At 38.3% G+C, this 18,171-nt stretch overlaps 1 protein-coding gene across 1 annotated transcript in view; it reads right to left on the reverse strand.

The window, feature by feature from the left end:
* Positions 1 to 18,171, reverse strand: part of CLINT1 (clathrin interactor 1) — a 47,549-nt gene that overhangs the window by 11,157 nt on the left and 18,221 nt on the right. The window contains exons 2-7 of the mRNA XM_066329255.1: positions 11,551 to 11,655; positions 10,784 to 10,880; positions 9,244 to 9,352; positions 8,233 to 8,397; positions 5,533 to 5,707; positions 434 to 677 (exon numbers count right to left, since the gene is read on the reverse strand). Of these exons, the coding sequence (XP_066185352.1) occupies positions 434 to 677; positions 5,533 to 5,707; positions 8,233 to 8,397; positions 9,244 to 9,352; positions 10,784 to 10,880; positions 11,551 to 11,655 (895 nt within the window). The remainder of the gene's footprint in view (positions 1 to 433; positions 678 to 5,532; positions 5,708 to 8,232; positions 8,398 to 9,243; positions 9,353 to 10,783; positions 10,881 to 11,550; positions 11,656 to 18,171) is intronic.

Consider the following 18,171-nt stretch of genomic DNA (forward strand, 5'->3'; position numbering starts at 1 on the left):
GGGGTTTTCCTTGCTTTTGCTTTGAAAAGATAATACATTTGTCTTTAAAGCCAACAATGATGTGGTTGTGAAATCAAATACTGAAAAGCTAAAGGCTCATAGTTTTTTTATAACTGAAGAATTTGGTAAGTTTTCAGTAAGTGTGCAGCTTCATAGAATCTTGAACATTTCGTGCCAAAATTCTCTTTGCTGTCCCAAAGAGAGCAGAACAAGCTAATATTAAAAAAAAAAAAATCTACAAATCTACACCTTAAAACAATCACAATTAATTACAACTATACTGTTCCACAGACTGTGGTAAATCCAACCTAACATTTTTTTTATAAAACAGCTCCCTTGAAGTCTGCATCACAAAACCTACCCTAAATCAGAAATTGTCTTAGAGGATAGAAGAAAACAGCTTCCAAAATGATATGCTGTCCTGCTGTCTCACCTTTGTTGAAGGCTGTGCAGGATGAGCAGCAGAGTTCTGTTCTGGACTTGCTTTATCTCCTGTGTAATGAGCTGCTGCTCCCAAGTCAATGGTTTTGGAAGGATTTGCTGAGCGTTTCTGTCTGATGGTGGTAATTTCTGTCGCTTGTGCAATATGAATGTGTTTTGTTGTCACAGTTTCCTCTTCATCTTTAAATTCAGCTTTGGGAGATTTGCCTCTTCTCGATTTTTCCTCATCACTGTCACTAGAAAAACAAAAGCGATAGCACAGCATTTGTGACGGACTTCTCAGTACCTTGAGCAGACATTTGGCTTAAGCCACAAGAGTTTTGGTTATTGCACTTTCTTGTAGCAACAGTTCATGATAAAAATGCTGCTTTTTCCTACATTTGAGAGAGGAACTGTTTCACCCTTACATAACACATCACACCACACAGCACTGCACCTGTTGTACAGAAGCAGTGGAGAAAAGCAGGTTATTTTGTTAAACATGAACTGCAAGTCCACGACAGGGGATAATAGGAAATCAGTGTTTAAACCCAGTACATCGAATTACCTTCTGACAGGAACTCCCCCACACATTATGTAACACTTCAGCAACAGAAAGTGAAGTTGGCAGGTGTGCTCAGTACTTACACCAAGAGACAGAAAGCAATGAACCACATTCTGCACTGTCTTTTGGGTTTGAACAACTCCATTTGTATTTCAGCTCATTTCCTTTTCCAGGGAAACAAGCTTTCATATTCTTTAAGATGTTTGTGGGAAAAGAATGCTTGCAGAATTATGCAATGCAATGTTATCATTATCAGAGCACCCACAGTTGTTCTCAAAATGTAAAAGAATAATAAAATTATCACCCTTTTAGTCAAAAACTTTTTAGATGTTGCTGCAAACTATTTGAATCATTTGTTACATTTTCTACTTTTGTATTTTAAGTCTTTCACAAAGAAAGTAATTGGCCTCCACCACCAGTCATGTTGCCTGTTACCATCAGGATTTGTACACAACAGTGAGAATTGCTGTAGAGAAAGCTTAAATACATTGGAATGTATTTTGAAATCGTAATTCCCTTAGCAACAGAGTTGAAAGTGGAAGGGTTTTATATTTTAATAATGCATTAGAATACTAAAACTGAAAAATTTAAGAAAGGCTGTCCCTTTGTCAGAGGGAATGTGACAGTAACTGCAATATACTCTGGGGGGGAGCCTTTGTTCTCTGCTAACAATGGTGGCTTTTTGGGAACATGCTGCATGTGCCATTTCCTCTGTGCATGTTACCTGCTCCCCACTGGGGATGGCTCAGTTCAGTAACATCACTCAACACCAATGCTCACTCCCTTCTGCAATCCTTTTACTGTGACAAAGATAAATTTCACAGCTGCTGACCAACCAGCAGCTCCTGGCATTGGCTTGAGCCATTCACAGATAAGGGAGCTCAAATGGCATCATTTAACTTGATTTTTCCAAAGCACTTTGACCCTGTGTGAGCACAGCCCTGCTGCCCCACCTGTGTGCACCACCCCCAGAGGGGAGCACAGCCACATTTCCATCTGTGACATCAGGATTTTAACAGCAGCTCCCAGAGCAGAAGGATCTGCACAGGGCATCCATCCCAAAGCACTGGAGGATGGAGGATGCTGCTGGAAGCATCCAGGACAACACCAACTAAAGCTCAGTCTCTCCAAGTGTTGTATTTAATACCTGCAATGTATTTCTAGTCCACACTAGAGTTCAAAAATGTTCCGTTGGCTGAGGAAAAAAGTGACAACCAGGACACAAAGTCTGATTGATGCAGAACTGCCAAAGATCAATCTCACTAATGCAAGAATGGGAAAAGTCAGTCTTTGGTGACATACAGCAAAATAAATGACTAAAGGCTCTGAGGAAAGAAATTAAACATATATGCCAGAAAGGAGAATAAATATTACAAGACTCAGTTTTCTATGACAACATGTACTGCTTCCAAACTCTCTCTGGAGATCCACTTTTTATTTTTCTTAACAAAAGAAAAACAAAAAAAAAAATTCGGATTAATGTTTGCAGTAAGTGTGTTTACTGTCCTCAGTAAAATTGCAGTGCTTCATCTGAGAATTGCACAGAGAACATAAAAATAAAATTATAGTAATGTACCAAATAATTAAAAAACTTCTGCAAAGAAAGTATATAATTACAACTTTGAGAAACCAAAGTATGTTCTTTTACTTTAAGTTCTCTGTTGTGAGGGTTTGTTTTTTTTCTTTTCGTAAAAGAAAACAAAAACACTTTACTGAGACTTTAAGTATTTCTAAATTACATCCCAACGTAAAAGTCATTCTTTAGATACAAATTGCCTTTAAACATGGCTGTTGCCTCCTTTCAGAGGAGTACTGGAAGCTTTGCTTCCTTTCTCTTCTGTTACCTGCATTAACCTTTCTGAGTACAGAAAGGAGGATCAACAGAGTTTTAAGAATTCTTAGGAAAAAAATGCAAATTTTCAGAACCACCTCTGTGTCAGCAGGCAATTCAGAACCAAGAATTTCAGTGTGCAGTGCTGGACTCAGGACAGCAGCTGGTTTATTCACCTAGGAAATAACAAGCACTAAGAAAGAAAACCAGAGGCTTTCCCACCCCATGGGGTATTGCTTCTCATTTTCACTACTTGCACAGGGATATATTACTGGAAAAAAATCCATTTCCCCCATAACAATGTTAGGTTTTTTTCATCTAAATTAAAAAACAAAACAGAACTTGGCTTCTCCAAAGCTCACTGTGTAAAGCAGTTGTACTGAAATCCACTGCACACTCACTATTTTACATCATTTAGCTCTCTGGTAAAGTCCTTATTTCCTTCAAGCATTTTTTTCCATCTATGCAAACCACTGGCTTTGTAAGTAAAGTCAGAAATGTATAAGTCTGGCCAAGTTCTGCTGGTGTGTAAAGACCAGAGCTTCCAAATTTTATTTGCCACAGGTAAGATGTGTAAGACACATTTCTTCTTTGTGCTTCAAGGCTTTTATTGGCCTTACAGCACTCAAGCAGTAATGGTTTATAAAGTTATTAAGACAGAAACAATGGAACATAACAGCACGTTTGCCAGCTGAGTGAGTATCACCATTTAGTCACTTTTCCAAGTGAAATGGCAACTTAATTGTTATTATATGGCAGCAGGCTACAAATAAGCCAGTACATTTTTGGCACTTCTTTCTACAAAAAAATTGCTGAAGTGTGAAAACACAAATGCAGAGATTTCATGAGGCATTTACAAAAGAATGTTATTTGGAGCCTAAGTTATATGATAATTAAAATTTCATGCCACCTTCAGTTTTAATGTTTAAATATAGTATTTTGCTAATAGAGCATGCACTAAGGCATGTATTTACAGTATCTTTAAGGATAAACACAGACACTATAACCATCAGTTCAGTCTTAGATCCTCTGATGGCTTCTTTAGAAACAAACCTCTTAATTAAAATAAGGATAAAATTTGATTTTTTTGATCCCCATGCCAAGAGAAGAGAGAAAGAAATTCCAGGCTGGGAAGTGAAGCAATGTTAGAGAAGCTCAAATGCTGCAGCCTGGATTCTTTCTTGCAGCAGGAATAACCCACAAGCACCAAATTGCCTTTGCTCATGTAAGTCTCAAAAATTCCTCCTTTTAATACAAGTCTCAAGTTTATCACTTTTATAAATTTTGAGCCAAATATCCCACCTGACATAGACAAAAAAAAAAAAAAAAAAAAAAAAAAAAAAAAAAAAAAAAAAAAAACCACCAAAAAAAACCAAAAAAGGAGATAAATCAAACAGAAGAGACAAGAGCAAAGCAAAAATGAAAAATGTAGTATTAGCCAGAGAAGAAGAGCAGTGTAGCTTGGGGTAGAGATGAACAGTGGAGAGTCACCAAAATAAGCTGCTTTTGCTAAAGATTAGACTGCAGAAAGGACTGTCTACACTACTGAAAAATACAAGACTTTGTCCAGCACAAGTAAGAGACAGGAGCCATTCAGAAATAAAACAAAGGAAGGAAGATTTAAAAAAAAAAAGTCTACTGTACATCCCCTATGTGAAACGTGGCTGGTGAGGTCTGCAGACATCATGGGACAAGTTGCTTTTGAAAGATAAGTACAGAAATGCACACAGAAAATGTACCATTGTTACATGTGAAATTGTTTACTTTTCTTCTGATCCCCTCTCTTTGTAGTCCATTGATATTAAGTTCTGAGAGGGAACCCTGATGTGTGCAAAGAATACCAGTTTCATGATTTATTAATGCCTCAGCAAGAGGACCACATGGGCTTTCCCCCAGAAAGCTGCCATTATTATTATTTTTTGTTTCTGTGCAAAATTGCTTTAGTTTTGCATCACACAGATGTGTGCATGTGTACTCTGATGTTCATATACATGTGTGACTATCTAAATATATTCTTGTAAAAAATATTAATCAAATCTCAGTTCAAATTCAAATTTTCAGTTGTACTTGAGCACCTTCTCTACAGCAATTTCAGATTCTGTTAAGCACAAACTTGATCTCCAGATAATTAAATTTAATGCACCTGTTGAAGTGTGACAGATGTAAAGTCCTTTCTGTAGCCAAAGCAGTGTAGATTTTCTCTCTTACTGAAGAAATTTAATGACCAGATGTAAAAGAAACTTTCTTGAAAAGCCTCAACTGAAATGGACTTTTTTTTTTTTAAGAAATCACCTGCAGGCTGTTCTTCTTGAGATCAGCTCAGGGAAGCAGCACTGTGTGAAAGCAATTTCAATTTTCTTCCTTGGCACTCCAGCGTTCAGAGTGCGTATAGCATTAAGTGGCAGCCTTTAGTACACTGGCACACGAGCACTGAATCGCTGAGACAAGGAAAAGGAATTTTCAGCCAAATTCCCTGCTTTGCCAGCAGCTGGGGCAGTAGTGGATGGCAGCCAAGAGCAGTTAACTACTGCCAGAGCCACACTGTTCCCTAAGGCCAGGCAGACCTGCAGAAGCCCAGGAAGCAGGCACTGAACCCAAATATGCTTCCCACTACAGACAAAAAGAATGGCAGAGGATTGTAACTCATATCCAGCAATGTCAAAATGCTTAAGAGCAACCTCACAGATCAAAATTCAGCTTAAATCAACTCCAGTACCTGCACCTTTCTGGAGAGTCTTCTCTGTCTTTCCTCCGGAACTTGCTGATGGTGTCATCGATCGTGCTGCCGATCTTGTCACTGAGCTCCCCCAGCTTATCACTGAAAGGAAAAGCTGACTTCTTATCCCATTCCTCATCCCATTTGGACTTGGGCTCAGGATCGTATCTTTCACCTGGTAGGACACAGATAAAAATTATGAAAGGTACAAAAACAAAAGACTGGTGTTTCTGGAATCCCTCTCAAGCCCCCCTGCCCTACACACATGAGCTGTACAAGTTTCCAGAGCAAACTGAGAGCACCCTCAGTGCTGAACCCAGGCACAGCATGGAATGCCCATCAGTAAGTGGCAGGAACGAAGATTCAAAGATGTTTATGACAATGACACAAACTCAATGCACAGCACATCAGGACACTGTTGGGCTCTTGCTGGAGCAGCACCAGAGGCACAAGAAGCAGCTGATCAGGAAGGGCACTGGCATTCCTGGAACAATCCCTTAGTGCAGGATATTCCATTCCTGGCTGAGCTGTGTGATCACAGGTAAATCACTGGGTTTTTTGTACATTTATGACATTAATACACAAAACTACACTGCCAAAATACTGAAAGAATGTGCATAGTAATTTTTCATTTTCCTCACTTAGCAATTAAAAAAAAAAAGTTTTAAAATTTTTTCCAAGAGATATGAAAAAAGAAAAGTAAAGCAGTAAAGCAACTCAGGGGCCACTGAATGCCCTGAACATCTTTCCTGAGCACTATTATCAAGAAATCAAAACCTTTTTCTTCCAATTTAGTATTCCAGACCTCCATATCAGCATTTTACATTACAAACAGCTGCCAGTTTTACCTGAAATAACATGTATTGTACAATCACATGAAGGAAGTCTAAAACACTAAAGTCTTGTTTATTTAAACACACACAGCCAACCTGAGTTTAATTCTAAAGAAAAACCCAACATTTTTAACAAAGACTTGACTATCAGAAGCACTGCACACTTTAACTTGTATTGTGATCTTGTATCGGATCTTCTGCTCAAATATAGGTGTATAGAGCAAACCAAACCAGCTCAGATTCTACACAACATTTGTAGGCAAACATTTCATTTTTTGGACTATCACACACATGAAGCAAGCCATTTTCTGTACATCTTTTAAATACGTGAAACAATTGTGATATTTGTTTTTTTACACAGGTTGAGTAAAATTGAGTAGCAGAAAGGAAGGACAGTGATCCTACTTCCCTACTTCAAGTTACACACAAATGATAGTGCAGCTCATGTGATGTTCAATGTGTATTAAACTAAGCCATTTCAATAAAAAGAAAATTATGATTCCAGCACTACAAGGTGCAAAATTTGAATTATACCTGTCTGATAACTTCATATCATATAAGGTGTATTTTCTTAGTAAAGACTTAGGTAAAAATTTCTAATGATATTTGTTTAGATCCATAAGTCTTTTCCAGTAGAGAACCTGCTAGAAATCCCTGAGATACTCAGTGAGATCTTTATCATTGGAAAAGGAGACACTGCTCAGAAATGTACTGCTGTTAAATTTTGCAGGAGAATAAAACGGCCTTATTTCAGTTTATGTCAGGCTCTCAAGCATTTTAATGCAGATTCCTTTAGAGAGGTTTTCCTGTGCAATAGAAATTTTAAAATTAAAACAGACACCAAGTAAGAGCTCAGTATTTTCAGGACAAAATAAACAAATGAAAAAATCTTAATACAAGCATTTTGTATTTAAATAGCTTGAATTTTTTTGATTAGAAATCTCACTGGGGAAAGGGTTTGTTTTGTGCTGTTAGAAAGACTCTTTTTTAATCTTTACTCAACAAATGAAGGAATAATTCAAAACCCTTTAGCACAAAAATTAAATATAAGACAAAGAAACTAGTCCTTTAAATTAAAAAATCTTAATGATACCTAAAGAGCACAAGGAGAAATGATTCCACCCAGCCTACAAGGATAGATCACGACTCTGCACAGAGAAGTCAAAGATAAGCTCAGTGAAAGAACAGAGGGACATGTACTCAAAGCACAAATACAGTGACTCATAAGCATTTCTTAAGAAGAGAATAACCACAATTCCAAGCAGGTAGCAAAAGCCTAAAGGAATGCAATAAAACATGAAATGTCCTGCTTTGGAAATTTTTAACTCCTCTGCATATGTGGAAAAGGAAGAATGGAGAAGTAACCTGTCAAAAACAGGAGGGATCAAATCTAAGTGGAAGGCTCACAGAGAAGAAGAGAAAAAAACCCAAAAAGCATCAGACACAGGTGAAGTTTAAGCCCTGAAGAGCTACTGCTGAGCTCTTACAGTAAACCCTTCTCTCAAAGAAATCACCAATTCTAGCAAACCAGAGCCTTGTGCCATTGGGACTTTGGTACTCATCCCTTACTAAAAGCAGCCAAGGATTTACTCAGGCCAAAGAAAACACAGACTGGCAGCTGGATCATGGATGGCATGCTGGGATATATCAGATGGAAGCCTCAGTGCAAGCTCAGATCCCTGCTACACACTATGGCAGGGGCTGGGAGCAAGGAGAAACATCCTTGTTGCCTGTATTTAAAGTCAGATCTGACAGATGCCAGGAAACAAACACAAAATCCACAGATGCATTTCAAGGCTCCAAACAGCATTATTTGGGAAAGCAGAGGTGGACTGGCAATCCTTGCCCCAGGCAGCCCAGTACTCACTGTATCTGAACCCTCCGACACTGTCCGAGGACACCCCAATGTATTTGTCTTTGTTCTTCTTCGCTTTCTTCCTCTCCTCCCGAAGCCGGTCGTCGTCCTGAGCAAACTCCACCATTTCTTTCACCTTCTGGCGGATGTTTATCCCCTGGTCTTTGCCATTCTCATCTGTGCAGGTAATGCAGGACAGAGAGGATGGATGGAAGAGGGGAAGAGAAAAGGAAAATAGTAAATAAGAGGCAGCAATACTGAATGCCAAATCGATAAAAAAATTTGAGTCATAAACACAGCGGTCAAAGGTTTCGTGACTACTGCTTGAGGTCCAGTGCATCTGTTTAAAAGGGACCAATTAACACAAAATTTAGATAAATGAGTTTGCACTGAATGGTGTACTTAAATATAGGATAGATTAACAAAGACTGAGACAGAACTCTTATTCTCCAATTGAACGATTTTAACCCCTCAAAACATCACCCTTTTTAGCGCAGTTTGTGCAAGTTTCATTGCAAGAACTCAGTCTCATGGCAGAAGTGATTTTTTGAAAAATTGCTTTCAGGTGGGAAGTAATATAAGCTAAATGTGCTCCTTTCCAGCCTTTTTCACATTCAAAACACACACTGGCCTTGCTGCCTTTGCACTGTAAATATTATTTGGTGGGAGGAAAAAACCCCAGCTTCAAACAGATGTGTGTGTTTTGGAGCTCTAACCTTTTCTTCCCATATGATTAAAGCTATTCCTTTATGGACACCACAGGGGACCAGTCTCTAGTGCATATTTTAATATAAACCCCAACACTCATGTTGTGTTGGTTCTGTTGTTATTAGCCAGTCTTTTCTGCAAGTTCTTGTCTTCACTAATTAATACTCTAGGGCCCCACGTCTTGGATTCTGCACTCTTCACACAACTGGCAACAGTCACATTTTAATTAGACTGGGGAAGCTTCTAAGCTGGTTCAGGTGACTGACAACTCCAACTACTGTTTTAATTTGCTTATAAGATTTTTCTATTGCTCACCTACAAAGTGGTAATTTTCCAGGGATCGCAAATCATAAATGTGTTCTCTGGCACTTGTAACAACACGCTCTGATCCATTCCTTATGAGGTAAGCTAGGAGCAGCAAAGACTATAAAAATACAAAGCACCTTATGATTGCATGAACAAAAACTCTACCTTTTCTTTTTTTGTTAAAACCCCAAACCTACCCCCCTCCCCAAATTAGTAAATAACTTTCTCTTTTTAAATAAATGCTTATTATATGGGTCCCATGGAAAAAAAAATTCCTCGCATTAATCTTTTGCTCTTTAGACTATCAAAACTGTATTTTTAAAACTTTAGCTTGTTACTACTAAATCACAAATAGTTACCTTTATCAGCTACTGCTTGTTTTGAGATAAAGCAGTAGCAATTAAGGAGAAAAAGTTAACTGTGAAATGAAGCATTTTCTTTTGCCTCTTTTGTTCAGATTTTTCCAAAAGCTTTCACTGAAAGGTAACTCATACAGGAATTTAAAAAGCCTTCTGCAGGATTCAATGAATATACAAGACTGCATTTTAGGATGATTTTAGACAAGTGACAAAACAAATGAAGTTTAAATAATACTTTAATTTCAGTTCTTTATGTTGAGGATTTGTATCTAGAAAGAAATAACGCACTTTCTCTGAAGTAGTGCCTTTATCAGCTAAAACTATCATTTTATTTCAACCAATCTAAACTTGATAAGCAATTCCAAGGAGTCTTTATAACATTAAGTAGCTATGTGTGATAGCATTAAATATTAATTTCTATTGTACTTCAGGGAAAACAATTACTATGACTACAAAACATCAAGCACCTGTGAAAAACACAAACCATCCTTTAGAATTAATTGTCTTGCTACAGTCCTGCCATCAAGAAAAACAAAGTATAACCTAGTCTAATACATCAATTCTAAAAAAGGAGGTTATATTTGCATAATTCAGTGAACATTGAACACCACTTTAAGTGCAGCACAACACAATCTCAAGCAAAAAGTTTCTCTACCAAAGACAAGAAAAATGCAAACTACTCTGGTCTTTTCCAAAACACAGTTAGGACATAAAACTGTCATGTAAGATCTGCAAGGAAATTTGGCCCACTCAAAGGTGAACTACAATTTTAAAACATTACAAATTGGCAGAAAATTAGGATTAGTTTGCATTTTATTTCAGGTATTCCTAAATTCTTTCAAAAATGTTTTCCTGATAGCACAGTAACTTCACATCTCCTTCTCATGGAGCTCTGCAGCAACTCCTTTGGGTAGATTCAAACTGTGAGTGCTACTCTAATACCTGAATAGCAGCAAAACGGAATCGCTCTGTTGTGTTCATTAAGTAACATCTTAATGTGCTTCTAAAACCAGAAATTCGTTGGGTTTTTCATACACAGCATTAGAAAAACACCTTTGACTTCACCAACAGAATCACAAAACAGCTAGGGGAGAAATTCTAGGTTGCTAGAGGAGAAAGTGCTGTAGGATTATCTAAACAAGAACTCCACCAGGACACTGCGTGAGCACCAAGCCTTGATCCTTACACACCTTATAAACTCTCCTCCAGTTCTTTTTGTTGTCTTTCAGCATCCGAGTCCACAGCATGTTCATGAGCTCTGGGAACTGCTCGTACATAAACGTTGCCCTAAAGAAGGGAACAAAAGCAGCAGGGAAATGTTTTCCCGGGTCTGCCACAAGAGCCTGCTCAGACTCAGGGCTGGCAGTAGATGGCAGGAGTGATCTAAGCCCAGGCACATCGGATGACATTCAACAGAAAAAAACTGCCCCTGCTTTTTAACTCTTAGATCAGTTATTTACATCCCAGGACCACAAAAGATAAGAGCAATTCAAAAAATCTGAGACAGTAAAAGAATCTTCACTAACATGTAATGAAAATAATGCTGAATATGAATACCCTAGTAACCACTGCAACTGATCAACCATGCAAATCCCAAATTGATTTTAACACAAAAAAAAAAAAAGCTTGAGGAAGAAGTCAACATGTTTTGCTGTTTTTGGAAAAGTTACAAGAAAGCATTTTGAAAATAAATACTTCAAAAAAGTCAGCTATATTAAAAGAATTCTGAGGATCCATACGAAAAATCACACATTTAAAAAATATCTGAGCTTCGTTTTTTGTTTGACAGTTTTTAATATATTCTATGATTATGCAATAAAAAACTTATGACGTTATTTACAGCAACTTTTTGGCATTACCAATCTGAATACCATAGAGTTGATTTACCACCAAATTTCACATTCTTATATAAAATGTACCTTTCTTTTCTTCATCACTGAGTCAAATTATCACTTACTTGGCAATCTCTCCCATGAGCTGCCCTGAAGGTCCCCACGGATCATCATTGGTTGCTTCTCGAACCTTAGACTCTATTTCTGAATAATTCATAACCACATTGGTGCTGCAAAGGAAAAAAAAAAAATCACACACATGAAGATTAGCATCAAAACTGAGAAACACATGAAAACTTAATAATGACACTAGTGCAGATCTCACTTAATGAGATACCTCTACAGAGTGGGAAAGAAAACAGCTTTAGTGCACAAGTTACCCTGAGGACACTATACACCACATTTAAGTTATCTTTAAGAAGGTTTTACTATTCTATTAGTCTTCAAGAATACAGATGAGAAACTGGGGATTACATTACAGCTGGATTCAGTCCAGTAAAAATGGCTTTGGGTCAAATTAAAATGCAAACCAAACCATCAGAGTCAAAGCTGATGGCCTCTGCAGCTAGGTATGGTTTGCTTACAGGTTTGTGATGGTACAGAGTTACTTCCAAGAGGCTTTATAACTCAATCAGAGGCAATTTTTTTTGGAATGTTACAAGAGAAAACCAAGAACATCAGTACCAAACAGGTGTTAGTGAAAAACTAACAAAAAAAGCACACGGAAGGCTAAAGTAAAAAATAAGAGAATAAAAAAGAGAAAAAAAAATAATCAAGATGCTCAGTAGTCATCCCAACAGTTATCCCTCTGTCCATGTAGGAGTTTGCACAAAGCAGCATTCAAGCAACTCCTGCTCAATTTTATTTGGCATAAGGATAGCAAAGATCTTGGAACTGGGAGTTATAAACAGCAGAAACAAGAATGAAATCCCCTTAAGTCTGAAAGGGGACACAGAAGGTAATTGTTAAAACAGAATAAAATTTCTGGACTTAATCTTGGATTCCCAGCATGAGAATTCCTGCTGTCAGATCCTGATGTATGATTTTATTCAACTTTGTGTCTAAAGAGAGCATAAGCTACATGACTGAATAAATAATCAGCAAGCTCACAGAATCTATCTATATTACAACAAGCATGTAAGAACACAGGAGCAGTTTGGAAGAACAGCAATTAAGGTTTTACAAATTCATTTATGCTGAATGCACCTCAAGCTTCTGTTTCTGGTATTTTCTTTACTGTACATACAAATGTAAACCAATCCCATCTTTATTCCCCACATGCGTGGAAAAAACACAACCCCAAAGCTCCAGGATTTTCCTGCACACTGGTTCCCTTGTCCAAAGCAAGGCAAGGCAGAGAACTGAATGGAAAGGTTCTGCTTGTTTTTATAACCCCTCCTTCAGCATTTGTTTGAGAGACTTGATGGAGACTTGGGAGGGGGAAGCATAAAATGAAGTATTTCCTTAATTTCTTAGAGCGAAGAAATTAAGAATGGAAAATGCTTGAGGAGATGCAAACTGAAGTGTACAAAAATAAACGGCTGCATTGGCTATGCAAGAGCTGAGGGCACGTGGCTAAAGCAGCAGCGGGGCTGGAAGGGGGAAACGGAAGGAAAACAAGGGAAATTAAGTAATGCCAAGAGAAAAAAGGTGCAGTTAAGCCTCTCTAAGTACAGAAACATGCTCGACTTCTAAACCCCTCCTGCAGAAAAGTTATTGTTCTCAGCAACTAGGAGAAAGCTCTTTTATAAATGCCAAGCTGAGAGCTAATGGAATGAACCATTCTGAACCAAAGCATCTTAGAGCCATATTTAATTCAGCAACAAATGTAAACTTCAAGGAGAAAAAAAAAATCCCTCACTGTTGTATAGTTTGGCATCATTCCAGGTCACTTAAAAATAACCATTTCTAAAAAGGTGGAAATACAGTTTTATTCTTCCTTTCCCATGTTTTCTATGGCCCTCATTCCCTGCCCTACCCATGATTCCTGTGACCTTTGCAGCAAAAAAATAATTTATGTCCAGATGTGAAGGGAAAAAGTGACTAGCTTGATTGCCAAGACTTCCTGTGATTGATATAAATTTAATATCCGAGGACACTTTCCGACACCAGGGGGGGCTCTCTGATTAGTTTATCCTGGGCGGCTTCCAGGGAATCGTGCTGGATCGCAGGGACAGGCTGCTCTGCAAACAATCGGCCCGGCAGCACTCGGAGCTGACAGAAAGGAACTTCTCAGGCAGCGTTTACAGCCCCCCTCATCTGCCAGAGGACAGCTGGGTTCATCCCAAATTCTTGACACAGACCCTGCACCGCTGGAATCTCGTGACAACAACATTTACAGAAACTTTTGACATGGACAAAGATATTAAGCAGGACATGTGTATTCTGAAAAGTTACATTCAAAATCAGGGTACAGCAATAGAGTTGACATGAACATCACAAACTGTTACATTCTTCTGTGTCTTACATTGAAGTCTATTTAAACAGATTAATGACAACAGATTCTTTTTACTCTTTACTGTACCCCTCTCAAGTGATTTCAGTATAATTTTCTTTTTTAAAAAATAAAATTGTTTTCGTAAGCCAAGAGAGGGCACTGTCACATCTCTATGGAACAGACAGCAAAATGCTTTTAATTTTCCAGCAACTTTAAATGTTTGCATCTGCAATTTACAGCAACACTGAACAGGTAGCTCAAGCCTGAGACTAAATTCCTTTTAAGTGAATAAATGGGTATTGCTAATAAAGTCAGTGGGTAATAGCTGTAAATACCTGACCATCTCCAACTGCAGCAGAAAAAAAGCCTTTAAATGTTTCATATGCATTTTATTAACTATCATGTGATATATATTGACAATTACTTGTTGTACCGTGTGCCCTGAAATCCTTCTTATTTTGTCTGCGTTTTTCAAAGAATTCAATCAACTGTAAATAGCTCCAAATTTTGTTCTAAGTTACATTTTGAGAAGTGTACATTTGAGATAAAGATATTATCTGGGTCCTGGTGTCATACCCTACAGAATGCTAAAAAACAAAAAAATAAGCAAGAGGGTGAGAGGAGAGAGATGTGAGAGGGGAGACCAGTACTGAACATATCTCAATTGTACCATTTGAGGTAAGAATGATGTTCAGCTGGTATCAGGGGGAACAAGCAGGCAGCAAGAGGAGACAAGAAATTCTGTCTGTCCTCATATAAAACTCAGATCAGAGAATCCGTGAAGGTACAGCCAAAACACTCATCGAGTATCTGCCTCTCCAACCTTTACAGCTGCAATAGTCGGGGAACACTTCAACTTTCAGGCATGAAGAGGATAAAAATCCTACGGGCCTGAGATTATCCTCAGCACTTTTCTTTGAAACAGGAAAATGAAAGGCAGCTTGTGGATGGTCTGTATGAAAATAAAACCTTGCAGACTGCAGGAACACTTCACAGATGACACACGAAACAGGCAGACTTTAGGAGCAGCCCTGTCTTCCTCCTTGCTATCAGCAGACACTGAACATAACCCACAAATGTGGACATAAATACACATGACCACTAGGAAGTGACAAATGTATCTGCAGAAAACTTCTATTTGTGTTTCATTTCAACAGACTCCAATCTGCCTACTTTGCTCAGGCTTCTGATTTTACACAACACATGAACCAAGCTGTAATGCTCAGAAGGACAATACTGATGGGCATGAGGTATATTCTGCTCTCAGTAACATATTAGCTCTTCATCACCATTGGGTTTTTTTTTCTCCCCCTATAAAATAACCTCAAAATAATGACTGAAAAAGAATCTTTTTCCTCTTCCAGACTAAGACATTCTTTTTTAAACGACTTTTATACTGGCAAAGTAAAATCATTGTACTTCCACCCAAGATGCTAATAAAAAAAATTAAATAAACACTACATCCTGAATTAAAATGTTTGTTTCAGAGCAAAGATTTTTCATTGCTCAGGACCACAAGGTGTTCTCTACAGATTCATATGCTCTAACTAAAGTCAATTATCTGTTAGGAGATTACAGTCACTTATACACAACTATAACTGTATTGCTTCTAGTAATAGCTTCCAATTGGTAACATTACAATTAGTTTTGTTGTGCCTGAACTAATTATCCACATCAATCATTGCTGGTTTCACACTGAAAAAAAATCCCACCCTAGTTCTTCCTACACCATATACCTTAAATAAGAAATTCTTTGGAAACATGGATGTGGGGACATAAGGCTCTGCATATGGTCAGTGACATAAATGGAAGAGTATTTTCTCAGCTAATGTCTCCTCTAAAATGAACCCTCAAACAACATTTCATAGCAATGATTTAAATACACTGCCAGCAAACCTGCTAAAGGAAAAGATGGAACAGTTTTTGTTTATGTGATTTAAACACTTTGATGAGACCCCTGGATTCAGCATAAAGCACTAGAAGGAGTAAATACTTCAGTGCCCTTGGTCTTTCCTAAGGAACATCACACAGGTATTTCCACTTCATGCTCCCCCTGCAGCATCTCCTCCACCTTCCACATTTTTTCCATCATCAGTGGTGCTCTGCTCCCTCACCACCCTGGAAATCACAACTCTTAAAGGAAGCTTGCACTTCAAGGCCAGATTTTGGGAGTAATGTTCTTTGGAAGAACTATTCCTAAGATAACCATTCATCAGGAAAGGAATAGTGTTATACATCAAATTTTCAGATCTTCAAGCACCACATAAACTCAGTATTTTGTATGAATGCTCAAACACCAGCAGTTGCTGAAACATGCAGAAACCTTCCAACAGCACGTGCACAGCTAACCTGCACTCGAAAAAATAAGCACCATGAGAAAAGGAGGTATTTATACACTAAAAGTAATAAGAGAATAATAAATATCTATCCATCCATTCAGAATGGAACTTACTTGAAAACATATTAAGGAATCAGAAAGCCTAACAGATCTTTGCCCATGTTTCTGCACAAATGTAAAAGCCTTGAGTATGCCCTGGGGCAGAGTCAGAGCACTCCATTAATGCGCGGCCAGGATTAGAGCCTCTATTGATGTGGGTGGTGTCACCGAGGACACCAGAACAACTCTGGGCAGCAGATCCACAGAAGATTTGTGAAATGCCACGTCTAATCTTATGACAACTAAAATAACCAGAAGCCACAGAGAGGGGACATTACAACAGTTTCTTTATAGTGTTGATAAAGGTATTGGATTGGACAGGGTGAGCCTAATTAGAAACACTTCTCAAGCCTCTGGGAAGCTGCCCACTGTGCTGAGGGACTCGGCCTCAGGAACAAGAAATCTGGCTACGCAGTTAAATTTTTTTCAATGTATATTTCAAACCAATTACAGTATCACGTATACATGGGACTCCTATGTGCATAATATTATGCCTTTAACTATTACTCCAAGGACACCACTGGATTATGCACCTTCTGTTTTCTTTCTTTTAATTTTGCAACTGGGAACACTAAAATACTAAAAGCTGAGATGAGAAACTTTGTACGTTTTACCACCATTAACAGCTTCCAATGAGACACCACTCTGCAAATATCTGCTTAAAGACTAAGAGCAGAAGAATAAAAAATTCAAGCTTTACTCATGTGTATGTACCATATGTCCAGTATGAACATTAATGCTACTCAAACAGCAACACTAAAGAATTTTTTTTAAAGAATAAATTAGTTTATTAGAGCAGGGAGGGTCTGGATAAACAGAGGACAAGAGAAGCTCTGTTACTGTTCAGTACTATGAAGTGTGGTGCCAAAGTCTTACAAGAAGCAAGTATTTTAACCTTTTGTAATTTAATGTGCCAAAACAGACACAACATGATTTTATCTTTTGACTAACATGTTTAACATTATCCTTTCAATAGCAGTCTCACATAGTAATAGCTTAATCTCATTCTTTTAGTAATTTTGTCAGCAGTTTCCTTATTTTTAGAAAGTTTTCTCCATGTTTCCTGTGACTTTCACAGTGAATAAAGGCAAAGCACACTTCAAATTTGGTCATGACAGAACAGATGTTACTGACTCTGAATCAAATCTCATCACCTCAGCTGGTGACATGGCAAAGGAGACCATTACCAACAGTCCTTACATTCCACATGGACAAACTCCAGTAAGGAACAATTCCACAGCTCTGTGCTGGTGCTTCTTGGATCTAAAACCCAATGGACTGCACTATCCAACTAGAAGGTTCATTGATGCACAAAATAGTTAAGAAAACATTAAGTTACAGCACATGGAAAGTTTGCTTGAACTGAACAGAGAAGAACACACACATTTATTCACTTTCCTATCTTCACACAAACATCCCACCACGTCCATGGCAAGGCAGCCAGGTGACAACGGCAGTGCATTCTCTAGGGGATGGTGCATTACCAGCACGGGGGTAGCTCCAGGTAAAGCCCGGAACAAGGCAGCAGTAACTCACAGCCGGAGGCTGAGCCAGCTCCCTGCCCCTGCAGTTTGAGCCTTTGTCTTCCAGCAGCCGCTTTTCCCGACAGCTCCCTCCCGGCTGAGAAGCCGCAGTCACCCACTAGGACAAGGCAGGGACCACGAGTGACTGCTCACAGGATCCACGGCACATGGCTTAGGAGTATTATCTAAACACAACAGTAGCAATTTGTGCTCAGATTTCCCGAAAACCAGCAGAGGGGCTGACAACTTAAGGCAAAATGACACTAATATAATGTAGAGTTGCTTCTAGATATTTGAGATTGTACTTGAATTTGTGTTTTAAAGGAGTGAAGGATTGAATTCATTATAT

This window comes from Sylvia atricapilla, chromosome 14, assembly GCF_009819655.1.
Source record: "Sylvia atricapilla isolate bSylAtr1 chromosome 14, bSylAtr1.pri, whole genome shotgun sequence".
Classification (NCBI taxonomy): domain Eukaryota; kingdom Metazoa; phylum Chordata; class Aves; order Passeriformes; family Sylviidae; genus Sylvia; species Sylvia atricapilla.